Genomic DNA, 23,267 nt, shown 5'->3' on the forward strand with positions numbered 1-23,267 from the left:
CCTTCTCTCTGTCAGAGCACTGCGACTGAAATAGAGGATAATCTGATGAAGTGGGTCAGGCTGTTTTTTCTCAGTCTCTTCCTCTTCCTCTTCATCTTTTTTTGGAGGTGTCTGTCTCAAGATTTATATCAGAATTTACAAATTAAGCTTCACGAGTAAGAAAAAAATTGAGTAATTAAGCTTAGAAAAGGATTTCAGTAATTTTATTCTGTCTAATTTGTATTAACTTCCAGTATTTATCTTATTCAGCAGCTTACAGCATAACCCGCAGCATTATGTGCCTGTATGCCTCAGAAGAAGTTAGGAAGAATATCTGATGATTATTCTTATTTGATAGTAACATTATAAGTTTCTCTTCTGCAAGATACTGAGACAGTGAAAATCTTAGGGAAGCCTTATTCAGCAAAAATTATGTGTTTCCAGTGGACCAGAACTGAAAGAAAGTCCCAGCTCAGTTATTTAGCAGAACTATTGGCAAATGAAACTATTTTTAATAACATCATCAGATACACCCTGTTCAGACTACTGTTTGCTACAACACTTTCATGTATCATTCTAGGTAACCTTGATTCAGCAAATATAAGGACTACTTTTACTTCAAGTTCAAACATTTTCTGGTATTTTGAACTATATCATAGCCAGCACTGGCAGAAGAGCTTTACCTTTACCTTGTGTTATCAATCCTTTGTGGGGTTTACAATTATTGTAGAATTACTGTAATTATAGTAATAATTGTAATTAAAGAAATTCAATTTACTTCTCTAATAAATCTGAAAGAATTGTAATCACTGTTTTGACTAATAGCCTCATTCCTTCCTTTAGAAAGAAGCAACAAAGTCAAAGACTGTGACCACATAATTGTCCAGAGTATGAGAAGAATACATTAGCTGTAATTTTGAAAAGCCATACAACCTTCTATACTAGCGGGTCTTTAAAAAGCACAATATGAGTGCTTTTGCTCACAATGAATCATCTCCCAATACATCTTCATGTGATCCATGAAGCTATATGTTCATTTTCATGGTGTTTAGATACTATGAAAATAGGCCCCTTGGAAGTATTTTAGACAAAATATGGAGAGGGAAGAGAAAGAGCAATAGGCTTTCTGAATCTATATTCGGTTAATAAAATGCTGAGGTTTACCAATAACTTTTAACAAGAACACATCATGTAAACTAAATTTTTGTTGAATATGGCTGCATATATTTATTTCTTATGATGTATCAACAAGAAAACAGCAAAATTAATTTGTATCAAAGCTGAAAATGTTAAAATTAAATATTATGTATCAACAAAAATTTTTAAAAGGGGAAAAGGATCAATTGTGTCAAGCTTTACAAAACCAGTAAATAAAATATAGGAACATAGGAATTACCATAGTGACAAAATAGTCTGACAGTTCATCTAATCCATTTCTCTTCTCAGGAATGAGTATCACATGGTTTCTCTGAAGGCATAAACCACCCTAATGCCCTTCAGTGTGCATCACAGGATGAATGTCTTTTTGACCACAGCGGAAAATGACCTTATGCCCTTGAAGCATAAGGATTAATATTTTATAAGTTTATGCATATGCATACAGTACACAAAAATTAAATCTAGGTTATAATAGATACATAAAATATACACTAAAGTGGGCACTGAAAAATATGCCCAATTATGTCAGTACTTACAGCCAAATCCTGAACTAGTTTCTCCTCAAATGAATATTCCTCTGTTTCTATCCAATAGTTCTGATAGCCATGGAGGAAGAGGTTAATAGAACGGTGCCTGGGGGGGTTGTGAAAGTGAGATCAAGAGGCGTAACGAAACATAGTATAACAGCTCAGGTGGTTAATGATTAGTAAGGATACATATTTGTACAATTCTGATCCTCTGATTGGTCAGTGAAACAAAATGCAAAGACAGCTAACATTCAGTGACGAATCTGCACGTGCTTTTGAATATTCTTACTGGTTTTTTTATACGCACGTGTATATATTATTTTTTGTTTTGAAAGCTTTGGGAGTATTAAAATACATTATATATGAAACTGCAGGACTGGAACTTTAATGCAGGCATGGAAAAAATACACACTTGAACAGACTGAGAATGAGCGGATGGGATTTACACCTATGAGATGTAAATCTAGTTTACCACATTTAGGACATTGAGACAGCAGAAGTTGGCTGTCAACATCAAAATAATTATCAAGTGCTTTCCAGCACATTATCTGCAATCATTGCCTTCTTCCACATAGAAATGCCTAACCTCAGCTTCCTTTCTTTCCACTCCGAATCAGGGTAGTATTAATGTGTCCTCAAAGAGGCTAGATTAGAAATACACAAAACCTGGCTCTATAAAAACATCCACTTTTATAAAACTCTTAGGCATATTAATTACTATTATGCAGTATTCATTAATCTAGGTTTCCACAGAAAATACAGCTCATGGCAATAAGACTACACATAATAATGGCCAAACCATTCCAAATTTACATTACATTTTGGGGAAAATTTTGGTTTGAGGTGCACTACATGAGTTTACAAAGACTGTTCCACAGAGCCTTTTCATTTACTTTAATCCTGCAACACTTAAAAAAGCTAAACAAATTGGCTGTGCATACTACAACTTGTTTAAATATACCGCACACATGATTATTTTATAATAGAATAGTTATTGAGTCTCTCCTGCTGGCACTGGTGCCATTTTATTGCCAGATTTCAAAAACTGACCAATCAGAATCTCCTCTGAAAATTGTACAAATTCATGTTTTATGATAACATCAAATCATGGCTGGGAAGGAATAGTGCGCATAAGCAAGAGGCTCTCCACAAGTTACATTACCGTTAACTTGAGTATAAGCCTGTCATACTGAGTTTTTTCATGTACTTTTTCCAGCCAAACACGTTGAAAGGTGCTCAGGAAGAAATTGCTAATTTTGTGTCTGAAGAAAAGCATATAGGTTTTCATTGAAGAAAGGAACAAGTTAAATTCAATAGCAGTCAGAATGTATTCGTAAACTGTGTATGAAAAATTGCCATGTACAACTTCGCTGTATCTATGTGCATATACAATGACAGACAATAAGACAAAGTTTTTTACAAATTAATTTCCTTAAAACAAATACACACATCTCAGAGAAAACATTTATCATGTGAGACACTTTTTCAAAGCCATGAACATTCATTAAACACAGAACATGAAGAATTAGTATTTCCTAACTTAACTGATGTTTCTTTCCTTGAAAAATACAAATATTTAAAAATACAACTATTTCCTTTGTATCTCCAGGCACTTCTCACAAAAGGGAATATTTGTAATATTTACGGTAGAAGTTAAAGTAATTTTCCTGTGAGTTAACAAACGCTTGCACATCAATAGACATTTCAATTTCTGAAATATCTTCTTGAAATTCCTAAAACCGGATACATATAAGAAAGTATTTTGAAGAAAATTAGATTAAAATGTAAGATTAACATTAGACTGCATTGAAAGCCACCTAAATCTCCAGACAATTTTCAAAAGAAAGAGCTCGTTATCCATGGAAGGTTTTAATCTTCTCTAGGATAAATTAAAGAGTTCCACCATCATGCCTGCATACTGCCCTCTAAACTAATTGATTTTAGTGTCAAATTTAGAACTAACACTCCCAATAGAAAGCTGCAACTAAAATGAGAAAATAGACAAGATAGGAAGAGTTGCATTTGAAACTATGGTTCAAAGGGACTTACATAACTCCCAGAATTAATCATACCCCACTTGAAATAATCTCCCTAGGGTTCAGAGTTGTCTTAACACCACCATCATTTTAAATGATGGAGATAGCACATAATAGTGTCATAGCCGTATTTTCCTGTCAGAATCCTATGACATATCTAAAAAAAAATGTGTCTATAAACTAGTGTATTTTAATACTCTGTTCTGCACTAATAAGCTGAGCAATATAGCTAGAAGCCCCTGCTCACTGCAGGGGGGTTGGACTGGATGACCTTTACAGGTGCCTTTCCAGCCCAAACCATTCTATAATTTTATGATTCCAAGTCCAAAGTGTTTTTTCACTCTTGCCTGTTTTCAAGAGCAGACACCACAATTAATTGGCTAAAATCGACTTATGACAGTCCACTTTTAGAATCTGCAAGACAAAATTGGACAGATTCACCTCACATTCATATTTAAATTAGGAGTAAACCACCACAAAATCTTCCATAAAGTTTAAGAAGAATCAACCTCAATCTTTTTAACACAAAAATGTTTTTAATGAAAATACAGGTAATGTAAATGTTCTGCTTCAATAAATATTACTCCATATTTTCTTGAAATGAAAATACAGATTCATAACCCATTTTGCCCCTTGGCAAGTGTTCCATCAACCTCAAAGATAAATAAAAGTGGAATTTCTTAAGGCAAAAATAAGATGAACCATTTCTATCATTTGAGTGCTCATATATATTCCAAATATTTTAAGAAGTACTAAATCCAGAATATGGTTGTAAATAAAAAATGCTCATAAAAATGTTGTACTGAAATGGGTACTCTTCATGGCACTTCCTCTTGTTTTTCCAAACACAGTTCTTGAAGATGCAATGGTTGATGTTAGCTAGTTTGTTCTTATGTTGTACTGAAACCTTTTCATTCCTCTGGTTCTTTAAAGATTGCCTTGTGGTTGTGTAACAACTTACAGAAGTTATTATAGTCTAGAACGACTAATTTTTATACAGGAAGGATGTGTGCTTTTTACAGTATAACTGGCTTTTTATTTGTCTTGTGCAAACCTAATATCCTTCCAATATGTTAGCAGCACAGCTACAGACATTTAGCTGACATGTAGATTAGCATGTAGATTGGCTTTAATAAAAGCATTTTAAAATGTAATCCAACTCCTCTGTTAAATACATTGCAAACAATCTTTAACAAAAACATGAAAAAAGGTGAGAAGCAAACCTAAAGATGTGCTTAGGCTGTGTCTGAATAAAATGCAGATTTGTTGAGAAGGAACAGGGGAAAGGAAATTACTCAAATTCTGCATGGTCTTAATACTCTGTTTAAAGCAGTGGATGGATCCAGGCACAGGATGTACTTTATCTTGGACTTTGTGCTATCTACATTCAACTGGAGAAAGAAGCAGAACAACACAGAAGTCCAAAATATCATTCTGCACTGCTCTTCCCCAACAGCTGCTTTAATGTGCATAACATTCTGATGTAGTAGCTAAAGATGGCCACAGACAAGCTAAAAGGCATGAAGCATTCGTGCAATAAGAGAGGAATAGCCATACAAAGTTAAAAAAAAAAAAAAGATAAAAGAATACAAACACAGGAGAATAAAGAGTAAAACCAGCAACCAATCAGAGGCAAAAAAGGGACAGAAACAGCAACATCAATTTTCACAGATAACTTGAGGAACTAACTATACAGAGTAACAGCTGACAATAATGAAGCATTTCGGTTTTGAAGTAGTGTAATTCCTATGGTCTTTTCCCCCTCTGGTTATTTGTCAGGAGACAAGTATTTTGCTTCTGTGAGGAATTAGCTGTTAACTAACAAACTCTTTTGTCTCTTAAAATTACATAGGCCTAACAATCAACTTATAGGTACACATAATCAATATATGCACTCAGAAATGGAAACAAAAGTTACAAAAAAATAAATCTTTAAGCCATTTACCTTGGCAGGTTGTATAATGGTGCCATTCTGAAACAAGCAACAACGGCCCTTTTGCGTTGTTTTGACAGGAGTTTGTGCCAAACAGCTTTCTTTGATCTCAGTGGTTGTTCAACCTAGGAGAAAATATCTTCTAATACAAACAATGGAAAATCTTCAACTTTTTAAAATAAAATTTCTTTTTAGCTAGTGGTTAATGTAGTTAGAAAATTAGAAAACATTACAAATGCTCCCCATCATCTGAAAAAAATGTTCTTTGGGGTTTTTTGGGGGGTTTTTTTTGTTTGTTTTTTGTTTGTTTTGTTTTGTTTTAAGTAAGAAAAAATACTGGAGGGCGCTTACATGTAGTACTTCTCAGTTTATACAGAAAAGCTCAAGATACCAGAGTATCTCATGTGTAGGACTCCTTGGTAAAATTCCACAATAGTTATTTTATCTGTTTCTAACTATACATATTCAATTGTCCATGTGAACAAATTTCTGTGCTATATCACTTTGGAACAAAATGCATTCACTTTACGTGGAAAGACTACAAATGCCTTTCTGTACTTAAATTGTATCATTTCTATGAACAGGCAACCAATTCAAATGTTGTTACAGCATCCTCAGGTGCAGAAATAGGAGACAGGTTAAACTCAGTATATTAAAAATAAGTGTACATGCAAATACCTCTTCTTAAATTTATGGAATTTTCAGCTACTAAATGGTGATGATTTGTATACTACATTTCTTGCAACTGTTCACAAAGATTTGCAGAGGCAAATACAACCTGAATTTTCCCTGAAGCTAAATTGATGCTTTTCAATAGATTACATTAAAAACTTTGCATATATAGACATCTGTATGCACATGTGTGTGCACATGCATGCATGTGCAAAAGTAATTTTTATGTGAAAACTTTAATAATGACACTTATTGAAGTCAAAATAATCTGTACAGCAAAAAAATCCCTTATACTACTCTAAAGCAAACACAGTGTGTTTTACACTTTACAAGACATTTAGCTTTTTACCTGTTCCAGATGATAGAGAGCAGCTGATATCCTCTGCACACGTTCCACATTTCTCTCAGGGTCAGTAGGTTCATCACTCTTCAAAATGTCTTTGTAGAGATTTAACTGCCATTTCACGGCTGGATCATCAGACTAAAACCCAACATATTTTGTATGTAAGATGCTGTATGAAGATACTGAATTTGACTACCATCACTATAATTTTCATAATAAAATAAAGAATGTTCTAGATACTCCCACTTCCTCTGTCATCTTTTTGTCAAAATCAACATCTGCCAGCTGCTCAGAAAAATGGCATTAGATTCTGTATATACTGTTGGGTAACTGAACTCAATTCTTAAGCAAGGTCTTGTACTTTTATTTTGTGAAACCAAATAAAGGCCATTGGGACTTTTGTATCCCATTTATCTGAATTAAAAATAAGGAAGGACATTTAGTACTGGGACAGAGATTAACTCCTTGCAGGACTTCTGTACTGATGGTGGAAAGCTTTTTTATGAAGTCTAAAAAATCAGCTGGAATTTCAGTAGGTGAAGAGTTGCAGCCAAAGTTTTTTGGGGTTTTTTTGCAAGACAGAAATAGAAAAAACACATTAGAATTACTTAGTGTGTCCAATCTAAATTTATGTAAGCACAAATTTATAGCAATCAGATAGTCATCTCCTGTGACAGATAAATGAATTTCTCCTATTAGGTTCAAAGACTGTAGGCAATGATCTAAATTATTTATTATTTAAAGGATGATGAGGACTTCATTTTGGTATCATTTTTGACAGTATATTCAGCATATAAATAGTAGGAACATAAATGTGCTTGTAAAGGTCTTAAACATGAAGATGACACAAGTTTTTATTATTTTATCATAGCTACTTCAGAATGCATATATGCTTAGAAATACTATTTAATCATTAGTGCAAGTTAAGTTCAAGAAAAGAAGCTGAAATACTAGTTTGTTTTACTTTCATCTTGAATTGAGTTGATTTTAAGTAATTACAGCTTTAAAACTACCAATATCTCAACTCTTTACAACTGCCTCATTCTATAGGACTTCCTGAAATTTGAAAATACCAGCCAAAGCTACAAATAAACCAATTATTGTCAAGAAAAAAATATGAAGAAAAATGTTGAAAAGGCAATTTTTCTAATAGCTTTTCAGATTCTCTTTTGGTTTTTTTTTACATGTGATAAAAAATTGCGACTTCTGTGTTTTAAAAGTGAACAGCAGCATTTTTAAGACAGTTTTTATATTACCTTTTCCTGCAAATGTAAGTTGTTACGTAAATGTTCTTTGACTTCATCATCAGTGTCCCTCTGTAGAAAGGTAGAAGTATATTTCAATTCAGATTGTGATTCATCTCATAAGAATATGTACAACATTGAACAGCTATTATTTTAATATTGAAACTTAACCTCTTTTGTTTTCAAAATACATAAATTACCAGAAGGGCATGGGATAAAGGCTTTCTTTAATTTTGACCACAAAACAAGGATTACACTTTGAAGATAATTAAAGCTAACTGATGATATTTCAGTATTTGGTTCAAATTAATATGTATATGTAAAATTGTACATTGTATTCAAATAGGAAATGACATGGAAATGATGGCAGCTGTCTATACACACACCACTTTTTCTTGTGAAAGCACAATTAGCAGCTACAATTGCTTACAGTACATTGATATATTTAATTATATTGATTGCTTAGATAACTTGTCTCAAAGTTCAGTTTATAAAGTTCTGCTTTTGCATTAAGAAATACTACAAAGTATACACTTACATGGCTGTATCTAGTCTTAGCCAAAGAGATGAGCTCTTGATCTCCAGGAGTACACATATTCAAACCAATAGGAAGCATCTTTTTAAGTGCAGCTACAATCAAGGACGTTTGTATGGAGTACAAATCACCTCTACGTTTTGATTTCTTTCTCTCTTGATCTTGTCCTCCAGACTATAATTAAAAAATAGAAAAGTAAATGACTGTAATTCTCTGATCACACACTTTTCCAACATGCTTTTCCCCTAATGGTCCAAGGAAACCGTGTTCCTGATGTAGTACAATTAATTAAAAATGCTATATTAGAGGAAGGATGTACAGTCTTGAGCAGGAAATGTAAAAGAATATTTTAGATGTGCACCAATGCAGAAATTACAATAACAGTAATACTTCAGTAGCAGTAACATACTTTTATGTGCATTCGTACATACAAATCTAACTATATTTTGTAAATCTTACCTCTCAAATCAGAATCAAACTTAAAATTAAAAGCTGAGTCAGTCTCAGGGGATGCTATTAGTCCTCAATGTTACAGAGGCAAATTCAGGATGTTTACATTTTTGTTAGAAACATAAAAACAGTTATCCAGGATCTGAATGAAAGAATATTATCTGATTTGTCTCAACTGAAAAATACCAGTATCTAAAAGGCTTTAATTCAATGCAATAAAATGCTAATGAATTAGTGCCCCTGAGAAAAGCACTGCTCTCTGGCTTCGGCTAATATAAGTAATTCTGGGATGAAAAATTAAGTCTTTTGCATCTTTGGAGATCATGAGTAATAGGAAAAGGAAAACAAAAAAGACAGAGAAGTAAACATCACAACAGAACAACATCTGCCCTATCTTACAACAGACACTGTACAACAGTATTTCACACAAAAGTTTTCATTTATGAGACAATGAACCAAAATCTTTAGAACGGATCCATATATTTAATGAACATATGGTAAACAAGAACAACATAAAAATAGCCCAGTTCTGAATTCTGTACCTAGATTAAACTCCTACTACATTCAAGGGGAGTTTTGCCTAAGATAAGATTTCAGGACTAGGCCACCAGGCTTATACAACAATACAAAATAGCAAATGCTTGCATTTAACCCTCCACATCCTTTTCCCTCTGTCAGTTAAGTTTTCTTCATTACTTGTGCAGTTCCACATAAGGATACAGCAGAATCCATTGCAATTCATTATTAACCAATTATTACTACACTATTATCACAGTAATCACTGGAAGAAAAAAAGACAGCCATACACATTCTACTCAGTGGTAAATTTTGGCAAATTCTGTCTTCTGGATGGTGAATCTCTGTGTACGTAGCTGGTGTTGAGCATTTTGCAGGTCAGAGGGAACACACAGTGGATGTGGCTTCCTTTCTTAAGGAACTAACAATTGCAAGAGAGTACTTTGCCTCAAAGCTTTGCTTTTGGAAGTGCCTTAGAAATAGCAGTGATGTAATGGCTATAATAATGACATTATTTGTACTCTACATTGACAACAGACAAACAAATCCCACAATGTATCACTGTATTCCAGTGGCGTCACTATGCAACTTAAATAAGGAATAACAAGATATAATATATATATACTAAAAAAAAAAGGTGGTGGTGGGGAAGAAGGAGGCATACTGGTTTACTTTTCTGCATCTTTATGCTTGAGGATGTTTTACACATCCAATTTTCTTTAATTTCATTTCAGATTAATAACTAGGTAGGAACAAGATAGGTGAACCTTAAAACCTGAACATTTTTAAAACATGAAAAGAAGACCCATTCTGCCTTTGCCTTCAAATTCTGTTGTCTGAATTCACAACTCGTGCTGATAAATGTGTAAGTAGAGTCACAGACACCAAAATGACAATAAAATTATGTCTCTTTCAGTGCTAATATGCACCTATATGAGTACATACAATAACTTCATTCCAATGTTTTGTCCTTCAATGTAAGGAGCATTAAAATTGAATATATTTTGCCTAAATAATTAACTGTGCTAAAAGGACCTTAACAGGAAGAATGATATAATCTGGTTGCCTAACAGTATAATGACCTTACTTGTCTGAGGATTTAAACACACAAATGGACATTTCTTAAACAAACATACACAGAAAAAGAATTACAGATTCTCCAGTAGGTTTTGTAATAATGTACAATTGAAAAGAGGAAAGAATTTATTTATACTAAAAAAAAATAATAATCAGCTAAAACTTGTTAAGGTGATGGAATTAATGTTTCTAGTATTTCCAGCCCTCTTAAAACCTTAAGTTCTCTGAGATTACCATGACACCATTCATTAAATCCTACTCTATATACCTGGGGAAGTTTGACAATAGCAAAATGTGAAATCAGGTCTGCTAGTTTAATGCAACTGTTCACTTTTTAACTTATGCCTCCAATTTAATTGATTAAAACTCTTCACAGCATCATGTGTGCTTCTTAGCACACAGGGTGAGGGCAAAGATGAAAGCATTTTATGCTCCATTTTGCTATTCATTCTGCTTCACCAATGAAGAGCACACCATGTCTTGAAAAGTACTCATATATATATTAGAAATCCATATTTAAAAAAAGATAATGATGCAAAGGAAGGTGAACTGTGGTTCACTGGAGACAAAGGAAGCTTTGAATGCATTACATAAAAGAAACAGGGATTATTCAAAAGCTTTTTCACACCTCACATTTTTAGTAAAGATCATTTTAATTTTGGAAAAAAGTAGGATTTGAACTCTATATCTATTTAAACTTATTTGTTCTAATATAAGCTACTATTCATCTACAGACAATATATAGGTTACAGCACATTTCTCCCCTATATTTTTCTTGTATATCATAAGACAAACACATGTTTCTGATAACTCTACTTAGGCATTGCTTTCACAACATCTGCTTCAATATATTAACCAAAAAAAAAATATCAGAATACAGAAAGACAGCAGAGGCAGAATGTACATGTAAAGTAATTACAAAAGGTAACTTTACTACATTTTCACATTAAGCAACATGTGGGAGTGCCAAAGGGAATTTCAGCTGCTCTGGTCAAATACTGCCACTTTAGCTTGGAGAAAATTTATAGTAGGTGGAACCCAGGCCTTCACTTTGTGACGCCACTGCTATGATCAATGGAAAGAATGCTTGGAGCCTGATCATCTCTAAATCTAAAACAAAGACACATCATGCACTTTGACCTGTACCTTTACTTGCATGGCCTGTATGAAAGAAAAATAAAGGGAAAAAAACATAAGTAAAAGCGATGAAAAGATGACAATTTCACAAGTTAGTAATAAACTTACAGCTTTATCAGGACAATAAAAATATAAGTTTGTAGCTAAACCAACAGACTGCAAGTGTATAATCAAATAAGATCTTCGTAAAATTTTTATTCACTTTAATCCTTATTAAGTGATTGAACTTCAGAATTTATCTGTCACTATTCAGCACTACCATTTGTTGCTTCAGCACATAAGGAAGTACATCTAGTAGGCACACACATATACTAATTACTGCACCTTTTCCCAATATTTTTGAAAGGAGGAAGTTGTCTGGAACCCTGGATAGTCTAATAATGAAAAATATTCATATATTTTTCCATATATGTGAAACCAAAACAGTTCTTTCTATCTCTTTTCTCCACCAAAATATGACTGAGAAAAATTATGTTTAAAAACAGAAATTAAACTATCACCGTGAAGATGCAGCATTTCATTTATAGATGAATTTTCTATACATCTATACAAAATAGATGTATTTTCGCATTGCATAGCTCATTACTGTTTTGAAGACAGCCTGAGAGAACTTAAACTCATATCTCTCAGCAGTACCCATTTTGAGAACACTATTATAAACTCAACTATAACTCTCATACATACGGGTTTTTTCCTGTTTGTTATATTAATACCATAAAACACTTAAATAAACAAGTATTCCATAGTCAATACTATATTATCATTGTGTCAGGCAATCTTAAGAAGATAACAAAAAACCATGTAGTTATGGTAAAATGGCAAAGAAATTCAACTGTTACTCAGAAGAATCCTTGACCAGGCATGGGAAAATACTATAGAAAAAACATTGGTTAAAAACAAACAGAAAAATCATAAACAAAACCAATCTCCTCCTCCTGTGATAGCTCTAATAGCAACTTTGTTTTCTTGTGATACTTGAAATAGCCTCAAAATGTTGAAACCAAGCTATCATCAAAATCTTTTATACCCTATTGTATTTATATCACATAGTGAAGAAAACCAGCTACAAGTCAAGAAAGACTGAAAGACTAACCATCATTAACATCTTAGAGTCTTCAATACCTTAATGAGACAAATAGCAAATTTTAATTGAAATTTTCAATTGTGTGGTATATGTAGATGCTGCACAGACATGGCTCAACAGATATACACTGAGGGTATGTAAAGACATTTCGTTTATTAAACTTGACCATAAAAGTAATCCAGTAATGATTTACCATATTATATCTAAAAGAAACATATTCTCTGCAATTGAAATAGTTTGAAAGATGAGATTAAAAATGACTGCAGAAAATACTAACATGACATCCTCTAAGTAATGGTAAAAATGCAAATAATATGTATTACATATTACAAATGGGCACAAAACACAATGTTGTTTCATAATACAAACTTGGATTTTACGACTGCCTCAAACTTCCATAATAGTTCTGTCCAAATGATTTTTAAAAACAGACACAAAAAATTAATAATGAGGACCAGCCAATGAAAACTGCAGTAAGATATGCAAGTGTTTACCACCTGAGGTCATATATTCAGCCACACATTCATTTAGGTTACAAAACTTACACAGAAAAATTGCCCGCATATGTATTACACATTTATTATGTACATGTGAATGTATACATTTAATTTATATCAATTAACTGTAAAACACAATAGGACATCATTGCATCTTAAATAAAACACTATTTTATCAACAAACCTACGAAGGGTTCAAAAATAACAGATTAGTGGAGTTGAATGTGTTTAAATTCTCCATTTCAACGCTTCTATCACAAATCTGTTATTTCAATGCAATCTATGTTACCAGTCTCTCTCAGACTGAAAGTTCTCTAACTTACCATTCCCCTCCGAGCAATCTGCTGCCATTTTTTTAGAAAAGAAAAATTAAAAAACTTGCTCAGCTGTAAATACATTTATTTGAGAAAATATTAACAAAGTTAATGTTGTATAATCAAAATACAATGGGTACCTAATCAATTTATTGATTGGAATGATGAATCATTTGTTACCATTGCTATTAGCTACTGATAAATAATGTAATCGTAATCCTTCATCCTCTACATATTTTTTTTTCTGCATATGGCATTTAAACATAAAGAGGAAAGTGTTAATTATTCTGTTAGCATATTACTTTCTGAGCTGAATGTTAATATTAAAGCAAGAAATTACAAAAATAATGTTCCCTAATATCCTCTACTGATTATTCTCTGAGGATATAAATATATATCAAACCTGGTAAGAAACCCTGACATTCAGTTACTTAGAGAATTTCTTGTTTATTCTAAACTATGCAGTCTTAAAAAAAATTATTCAGATTTAAATGTATGCTTTAATGAATGCATTAGTTTTATTTCACATTATATATTGTGAAATTGTATCAATTTCATGCTTAGAAACCATATATAGAAAACCAATACAATACTTCTAAAAGATGCCTCATGTATTGTGTCATGGTGTTTAAGTCATAATAAAACAAATTACTATCTACTCCTGCAGATATGAAAATATTAATAAAATATTCAGTAATGAACAATACAATCTTTTATTTCTTCCTATATTAGCAATAACCATGCACAGTGTCTTTTAAGATTTGATGTTAAAGTTTTTAAAAAATAATGTGCATATAAAATAATTTATAACATCCCTGTACTGCATACCGACATGAAGAAACATGCATTTGCATATGCATCTACATCTCTGTTATGTATAAATATATTTATAAAAGTATTTATACATCATGTATCTTTATATTCAAATATACACAACAGTCATTTGAAAATGTAATCTCAAAATGGAATTCTTTCACATTTGGGTCATATAGATTCTTGATTTTAAATTCCGGTGAGTCTATCCAAATCAGAGCAGTATGAGGAAAACTATTCTTTATTTTGCAAAGATTTGTTTTGTCATTCCTGCCATGCCAGACTGACTTAAATATGACACTATCAGTTTACATCATATTATCCTATTACCAGTACTGCAGCCAGACACAATTTAGATTAAATATGAGTCACCTGATTCTAATCTATCATGTTTTTAAAAAAGTACATCTAATTCTTGGCTACTCAGGCCAATTCTAACGTATAAATGTTGAAGTATATGTATTAAATGTCTGTGTAGTGATTGCCGTATGATGAAAGTACAGATCTATGTTAGACTGGTTTTGTGCAATTGATCATCAAATAGCCTGGACTATGTTCACTACTCATCTCACTAAGGAGGATAAAACAAACGGCTCAATTCTGTCATACAATCTCAAGGAGCTGCATCTTGAAGGCAAGAAAACATATAAAAAAATTTCCTTTTCTCCAAATAGGAGAGGCTCTATATAGTTTGAATTGCTGCTTAGTGCCAGTTATAAACTCATGATGAGCAGAAAATGTGTTATTGTTGCTTGTAAACTTTCCAATATCAGGATTCGGCTTAACCAGATCTCAGAGCTTAAAAAAAAAAAAAAAGAATAAATAACAGAAAAGAAGCAATTTTTCTTAAAAGAGAATTAAGAAATGTAATGGCACATTTTATCTGATTCTCTATTGTCTAAAGTTGGACTTACAGCAGCTACGTTACAGAGTCAAAATGTAGTGAAATACAAAACAATAAACCCCACCACTTCTCTAGAACACTTTCAAAATAGGTTTACTCCAAACAGGTTACAAATATGAATAAAATAAAGGGTTCTTTGCTGCATTTAGCAATGCCTATTTGGTATTAGACTTCAACTATCCTGAAGGCAAGCTTCCTCAGCTAATGTCAAAGCGGCATTTTTTTACCTTGACAACATGCATTTTCTCTATTTACAGGTAACAAACATACTTTCCAGCCACCATGTCGGTATCTTGTCATATTTGAAAATAAGCAAAGAAGAAATTAATGTGATCATTAATAAGAACCAAGCAAAACAGTGCACATGGCATGCTATATGTATGAATAAAGAGGTATACGCAAAGGCAGCGTTCCTCCATCAAAGTTGAGAGAACAATATTGATTGATGTTCACAAGAAAAAGATAAGGCAACCAAAGTTTCTTCACTTGCTTTTATAAAAGCCTACCTTTTTTACCTTTTTTTTTTCTTCTGAAAAAGCAACAACCCATATTGTATATTACAACCCATCTCTTGTACGTGTAACTTTTTCAAATCAAGACCTTTATTTTAATCTTGTGTCTTTGACTGTTTACCACGTAACTCTCAGGTATGTAGCCTATATTTTGCATAGTAGTTGTCATGTCTATAATTAAGAAGCAAAACTGTATTTTCTTTCTTCTACCAGCACAGCAGTTGCAATCTGAGTAGATTTTTAGAGCCTTCTTACAACATACAAAACACATGCTGAAGATTTAACTGACCGATCCAGATATTTTTATTAACTTACTTTAGACATTTTGCTCTTGGTGTCTCCTGTTAAAAATGCCAAATTGTTGATTTCATTCTGAATCACAAAATTTTGTTCTTCTCTTTTGAAATTCTAAAAAGTGGGGGGGGGAAAAAAATCACCAGATGTTTACTTCACCTGCATGCACCACATTTATGTTTAAAGACAGAATGAAATGGAAGAAAAAGTATACTTCTTGTCTTACATGTGATTTACACCACAGGATAAAAACTTCAGCTACCATTCGAAAGAGTTCATCAGAATCTGCATCTGGTTTCTTCAGCCAATTTGCTCTAAATTCAAAATGAAGAGAAATTTAAGATAAGACATTTAAAATAGGACAACCAAATATAAGAAGCTCTATTTAATAGATCAGGTTAAATTTGTATAGTTAATCATGGAATTTATTGAGAATCACTTCAATTTTACATGACCATGGTTAGAAAAACCATTGTAATGGCAATTTTACTCATCTCCAACAAAACTTCGAATTTTTGGCTACTCGTTTCTGCCTGCTCCTCCTCTGCACCATGCCAACACATGTTTTTTGTGCCTATTCTGTGAATGTGACTAGAAGACAGACCTGGTTGAAAAGGAAAACTCTTTCTCTGAGTATTTGTCTATTTCTTGCCGCCCCCCCCCCCCCCCCCCCCCCCCCCCCCTTAAAAACTCTGTTATCAAAGCTTTGTGCTGATCCAAAAGAGAATGCTATAATGAGGAGCAGAGGAATAGTATAAGGAAAGGAATCAGTGGATAGAGCTGTAAGGAATGACTGACTGCTTCAATTGGTTTATTATTGCAGCCCAGGAACCAACACAACTTCAGTCTGGGTCTGTCTGCACAAGGGTGCTCAGAAAACTTGGGCAAATTAACTAATTAGATGCAGACCTCTTAAATGTCTCTAAAATGCATTAATATGACCATACATGAAGTGGACATCTGACAGCAGACATGGAAGGAATTATTACATTATAATTTATACTCATTAACTCTTCCTAGTTGGATTTCTCCATATCCCAGTTAAATCTGTGTTTTTTAAAAAATAGAAGTGTTCCCTTGCCAACAAGGTCTGAAATAGCAAAAACTTGAATTCATTTAGAAGAAGCAAATAATTCTTGATGTAAATTGGTTCACAGCATAAATGTTCATGTATCCATTGAAAATTATCCTAACTAGCCCAATATGTACTAACACCTAGAAATATAAGTGGACAATGATTATGTACAGAAGAACAATATTGTTAAGGATAGGATTAAGATACTATAGCTACTGAGGTACTATAGATACTTCAGATGCTCTTCTGAAGAGCGTCTTGGGGTCATGCTATGAGGCAAAGGAAAGGGGAAGTGTAGGCACAGAATAATCCTTCAATAAATGGTTGAGAAAAAACTGGTAATTCCAAAGGCAATACAATGTTGTGCGAACACTTTTTGTTTCCCTCTTGAAAAAAATAACGCAAAAGATTAACATCTTTGTGGTATTATCTACAAATAGAATGATTCAATTGAGGCAAAACAGGTTTTCACTCCTTCATTAACGGTTAAGGGGTTTAGCCATTTTTTAATTTTTGAAAGGCATATCCATTTGTAACATCATTGGGCTGCAGTAGCATATATAACAAATTTGGTCAGTATATGGCTTCTCAATGATAATTAGTGCAGTTACAATACAACTAAATAGGTCAAATACGTGTGAGAAAAAGGTGTGAATTCAAGGTACATCATTCTATAAGTTAAGAATCTAGGATCTGATGCTCAGCGTAACATTAAATGCATTGTGTTCTTTCTGATTATGTGATCATGGACTCTAGTACATTAACTAATACATATGAATTTAATTATTAGTTTTTATTTACCTGTTGTTGTCTACATAACGTATCAACATTGGATAGAAAGCATAAAGATCTCTACAAAGAACAGCAAACTCATCAAGAATCAGTAGCTCAGCTTCCTGGGTGTCACTTTTACTATCTGCTTTCAGTTGTTCCTCCTCCATCACGATCTTTATAGCTTTCTTCTTCAGTTTCTCCAGTGTTGGAATAAAGTGAGTTTTCAGCAGATCAGGCCTGGCTTTGCTGATGATGGGTTGAGCATAAACTATACATAAAATACAAATAATCCTATGATTTAAGCACAATTGATGTTTTTCATGGTATTAATATGAACTATGCAGTTCTAGAAAACATAAAGGTCATACTGCTTCACTTATGTCTGGAGCATTGTGAATGTATTAATAAAACTATGAATATAGCTTTGTACAACTGTGTGTATTGAGAGATTAAAAGCTAGTTACTGGGAATTCACATAAGTATTTCAGTCACGACAATTAAACTACCATGGTTTTGGGGAGTCGCGTGTCTCTTAGAACTTAAAGTAGGGATAGAGACACTAAAATCCTTACAAAAATGCTCTTGGGGTTTTTTTGTGTGTGAGGTTTTTTTTTTTTTTGATTGTTTGTTTGTTTGGTTTTTTTATATATATTCACAATTTCAGAAAATAGTCAGAAGAATAGTTCTGGAAGAATTCCTTTACCTCTTTTTGCCTTGGGCAAGCTAAAATGCAGAGAATGAATGACTAATTCAAGATCGTAGATCTATTTTGTACAAGCATTAGTAATAAAATGCAGAACACCTGAGTCAAAAATCCTTTGAAGAACCACACTAGTACATTATCTCCTTACTCAGATAAGCAATAACTACAAAACTGCAAGCAGTGGTCTCTACAATTAAGTAACAGAGTTCTTACTAATTTTAAATGCAATCCTTATTATTATTATTAAAGACTTTGCTGTATTTAAAATAACACTGAAAACCCAGTACCAAAGGGGGATTAAAATTTAGCAGGGAATTATTACCTTTACACAGATTTTCTTGAATCACCTTATTGCATATTATACTCTTACACAGTTTAAAAGGGATGGTAAAATTTTAAAACCGAGAATTTCAGATAGCTAGCTACGAAATATTACAGGACATTTTGAGAAATTTTCCTGCTCATTTAATAGCTGGTACAGTTACTCCAGCAAAGCGACTGATTCTGAATTTGGGTTACTCCTGGAATTATTTCACTGTATTCACTTTTTTCCCTTTTGTCCCAATATTTCATGAACAGAATTCACAGCACTTACACCCTCTGCTATAATACACAGTTCTTAGGTGTTTTGAAAATCAACGGAATTCATCACTCCAAATTAAACACTAAGGCTCTTATACAGCACATAAAGACATTAAGATTTTTAAAATCCATTGTGTTGTACAGAAAGCTCTCTGCTTAAGTGATGCTACAATGCATGTATAAAAATTTTTTTTAAAAAATCTATTATTGTTACTTATCTACTCTTTATCATTCTTTCCTTTTGGGTTTTTTTTTTTTTTGTTACAATTTATTATTATAATATCATTGGGTAATATGGTGAAGTGTTTCAAAGTAATTAAATATTATAAGGTACAATTACTCTTTAAAATATTTACCGCACCTGCAATTCTTTTCATCCAAGATGCTTCATCTATTCCCAGATTGTTGTTAATGATTTTCAGAATATTTCCAAGAATGATGCTCAGATGCTCAGATGTTATCATTGTACAACAAGGCCCAGCACTCTGAGGAACACTCTCAGACCCTCTTTCCCACCAGTAGGATAAATAGTTGCATAGCATGGGTAAGATAACCTCGATTACATGAGGCATTTCAGTGTATCGTGCTCCAGACTCTGCTAAATCATTAATTTCCTTTATTAGTCCATCCAGCTGAGGGATCTCGGGACACATCTCTTCTACTGTATCAGGCATACCTAAAACTGCAAGTGCAGAAAGCAAAAGATTTGTTAACGAAATAAAAGAGGATGTCCAGGTTCATCTATGTTAAAACCCTAAATGCAAATAACACTGTCACTCAGGGTTTTTCTCTGTCACCATCTTGGGCAGACATAACTATAGTAAGGCTTTGGAGTATGCACAGGTATATATCTCATCTCATCTCATAAACTATATCTTTCTGATGATATGCATATAGCTAGAATGTAGACAATAGATGCATTAAAGCTATGGCTTTACCATAACATGCCCTGCAGCTATCTGGTCAGCAGCCCAGCTACGTAAAAGTGCAGAACTGAAAGCTTGTATCAATATTGGATAAACTCTGACCATTGTTTCCATATTACTCACCAATTTCACATTGATTTACAAAAGATGAAATTCATCTCGGGGAAAACAGGTCAAAATTATGAGTGAGATTAAAATTAAACTGCACCTAGTTCATGAAGTCTACACATCTATCTCCTACAAAAAATGCCAGGAAAGAATTCCAGTTGTCAGATTCTTGTACTAGAAACTGAAGGATGCTTATTCAGCAATTAACAACCCATCATAATCTAATGCCAGTCACTCTAGCAAAATTTTTCTTCCACCAGTGCTGCCTCTATAAAGCGCAGCTGACAGGTAGAAAGGGCTAGCACAAGCTTTTCCATAACTGCTTTCATATGGGAAAACTTATGAAGCATATGGAATTGATCTGCCTACATTTTTGTTTGTTTGTTTGTTTAAAGGAACAATGATTTTGGCAGGTAATGACTCTTACACAGATCAGTGAGGAAAATACTGAAATACTTTAAGATATGAGTCCATCAACATTAAGTTGGGAAAGAAGCAAACAAAGAAAATTGTCTAGAAGGACTCATGCTCCTTTGATTAAGGTTGCATGGAATCAAGATCATATTCTGTCAGGAGCTCCCTATACCAAATTGCATTGGAGTACTGGTAAGAAAACAAAAACCAATGTAGGTAATTTTCCTGTTCATATAAATGAGATTAAGAACACAGCTGCACAATTTGCTAAAAAAATTTGTAACGCAGATGTGGTCTTCAACTAAGCTTCAAATACTACAGTTTGCAGCCTCAGAAAAGAATTCCAACATCATGTTCAGAAAAAACACCCAAATATGCTAGGAGAAAGGGAACAATGTTACATAGTCTTAACAAAGCAGAGCAAGGCTAAAATGACAAGTAATGAAAGAGCAATAGTAAGAGTTCTCTACAGAGGTACACATTTGTGTTTTTTTCATTATTGCAATTTCTTTCTATTACTATTAGTTGGAAAAAACAAACACTTTTTTGTTTGTTTGTGGGTTATTTTTTGCATGAGGAACAGTACTTACTTGCTCTTTCTCTTGCACTTTTTGTGTTGAAGACAGACAATGGGTTATAATGGTTGAGAGAAGGTTCAAGGAATGCTACTGGAATGGCTGCTGCAAGGGATGCTAAGCATTCACCAAGTGCAGGACGCTGCCTGTATATAAGACACACAAAAAGTTACCTGAGAGGAAAGGGCTTTCAATATCTAGCATGCATTATAAAGCAGCATTAACATTTATTAGTTTATCTTTTTAATGCATTAGGAACGACTTGAAAATTAGAATATTACTCACATAAACAGAATTACTGGAAATAACAGTAGTATAAAGAAACAATTTTTTTAAAAAAACAACCTCCACCAAGTATTGTATATTAAAGGTAAAGTGCTCCACAGTGCAACTACAGACTATAGAACACGTCTAGAATATGCACAAAGAATAATTCAGTAACTTATAATTCTTAATTAATCTATATAATTCTTATTATACCTTTGGTTTGCTTAAACAAGTAAATGCATATGATCAACAGGAAATTGTTTAGGCAGTCATACCTTTTTAAAGATTTCACTTATTTTCTGTGTATATATATATTTCTTTTGCTTCATACATTAATACTTATTTACGTAGTAAAATTATGAGAAATACTACTCATACAAAAAATCAAAAATTGATTTAATGACTTTATGGCATTCTGTGTGGCATGTTCTGAAGGGCAAATTTGCATTCCTCCATACAACCTTCCCATGTTCCTATTTGTCTGTTCTGTGCTAGCACTAAAACTCAGATAGCATCTTGATAAGCTGGATGAAGGAACTGGTACAGCTGAAATCAAACTTCACCATAAAAACAAAACTAACCAAGCCAAATCAACAGCAACAAAACATGCTCATCAGCTGGCTGCAGATATGCTATTTACCACAAAAAGAAATTCACATATTACTCTGTTTCAAGGGTGAATGTTCATTAGTTCTCTGTACAGAATTACGACAGTTTACAGCCATTCACAGAAATGGAAAATGCAGAAATCAATTATCACAAAATTAAAAAGAAACTATGTGTTCCACCTATAGTTCTATGTCATTTTTCTTACATTCTGACCATACATATAGTGTACATTTTGCAACAGAATACATGATACATTGATATCACAGGTAGCAACCACAGAACATCTAATTAAAAAAAAATTTGATAATGTTAGAATTCCTACTAAATTAGAGAACAGCAATTTTCTCTTCCAATTTAAATTGTAATTAAGATGCATCATTATATATATGGGAGATTTTATAAATTTTCATAAAAGAGAAACTTTATAACGTCTTTGCCATCTGTTGGATCAAGAGGGAAATACTTGGTGTACATATATATATTCATATATACACAAACACATATTAAAAAGTAATTTGAAAAGACAACATCAAATGTACTGAGGCTATTCCCATGCATGAGAATGTCATAATGCATATCCATCTTTCTATATGAAAGGAGGATACCAAGGAGCCCAAAGAAGTGAAGATGAACAATTATACAACAAGGCTAAGGAAATTACTGTAACTATACAGATATTTTCTGTCATATGGAAGTCCTAAATATAAGAAACCAAGGGAAAGCCCAAGTTTTCTAATTAGAAAAGATAAAAAGACTATCAGAGCAGATAGTCACTGACATAAAAAGCAAGTAATATAAAATAAATCACTCAGGTCCCTGAGTGATTCAATAGAATTAATGGAGTAAATGGCACTTAAAGAAAAGCCAGATTAACCCTTCAGACAATATATGTTAAGAAGACAACTAAATAAAAACATTCACTCCAAAAAATGAGTAACTGTCAGAGCTGATGTGCAAGTCTTGGAGGAAGTGGAAAACACTTGAAATATAATCAAATCAATCTATACTTTGAAATTTTTTTATAATGGACTTTCTTGCATCTTTGGCAGGCTTCATTTTGAGAACCCTCAAAGAGGTCAAATCGAAGTCTTTGAACATCTGGATATGTAATGTATGACAATACAGAAATTAATTTTGTCATATTTATGTATATACATAAAAAGTGCTATAATTTCTTAACATGCAGAAATCTGTATTTCATATTATTCA

At 32.9% G+C, this 23,267-nt stretch overlaps 1 protein-coding gene across 1 annotated transcript in view; it reads right to left on the bottom strand.

Annotated features, from left to right (window-relative positions):
- The window catches only part of RYR3 (ryanodine receptor 3), a 234,903-nt gene that overhangs the window by 34,048 nt on the left and 177,588 nt on the right, over positions 1 to 23,267 (bottom strand). The window contains exons 66-78 of the mRNA XM_040601263.1: positions 21,198 to 21,328; positions 19,521 to 19,841; positions 17,902 to 18,142; positions 16,252 to 16,339; positions 16,047 to 16,139; positions 13,512 to 13,532; positions 11,617 to 11,631; positions 8,431 to 8,601; positions 7,905 to 7,964; positions 6,655 to 6,786; positions 5,646 to 5,758; positions 2,827 to 2,926; positions 2 to 111 (exon numbers count right to left, since the gene is read on the bottom strand). Of these exons, the coding sequence (XP_040457197.1) occupies positions 2 to 111; positions 2,827 to 2,926; positions 5,646 to 5,758; positions 6,655 to 6,786; positions 7,905 to 7,964; positions 8,431 to 8,601; positions 11,617 to 11,631; positions 13,512 to 13,532; positions 16,047 to 16,139; positions 16,252 to 16,339; positions 17,902 to 18,142; positions 19,521 to 19,841; positions 21,198 to 21,328 (1,596 nt within the window). The remainder of the gene's footprint in view (position 1; positions 112 to 2,826; positions 2,927 to 5,645; positions 5,759 to 6,654; positions 6,787 to 7,904; positions 7,965 to 8,430; positions 8,602 to 11,616; positions 11,632 to 13,511; positions 13,533 to 16,046; positions 16,140 to 16,251; positions 16,340 to 17,901; positions 18,143 to 19,520; positions 19,842 to 21,197; positions 21,329 to 23,267) is intronic.

Source organism: Falco naumanni, chromosome 7 (assembly GCF_017639655.2).
Source record: "Falco naumanni isolate bFalNau1 chromosome 7, bFalNau1.pat, whole genome shotgun sequence".
NCBI lineage: Eukaryota > Metazoa > Chordata > Aves > Falconiformes > Falconidae > Falco > Falco naumanni.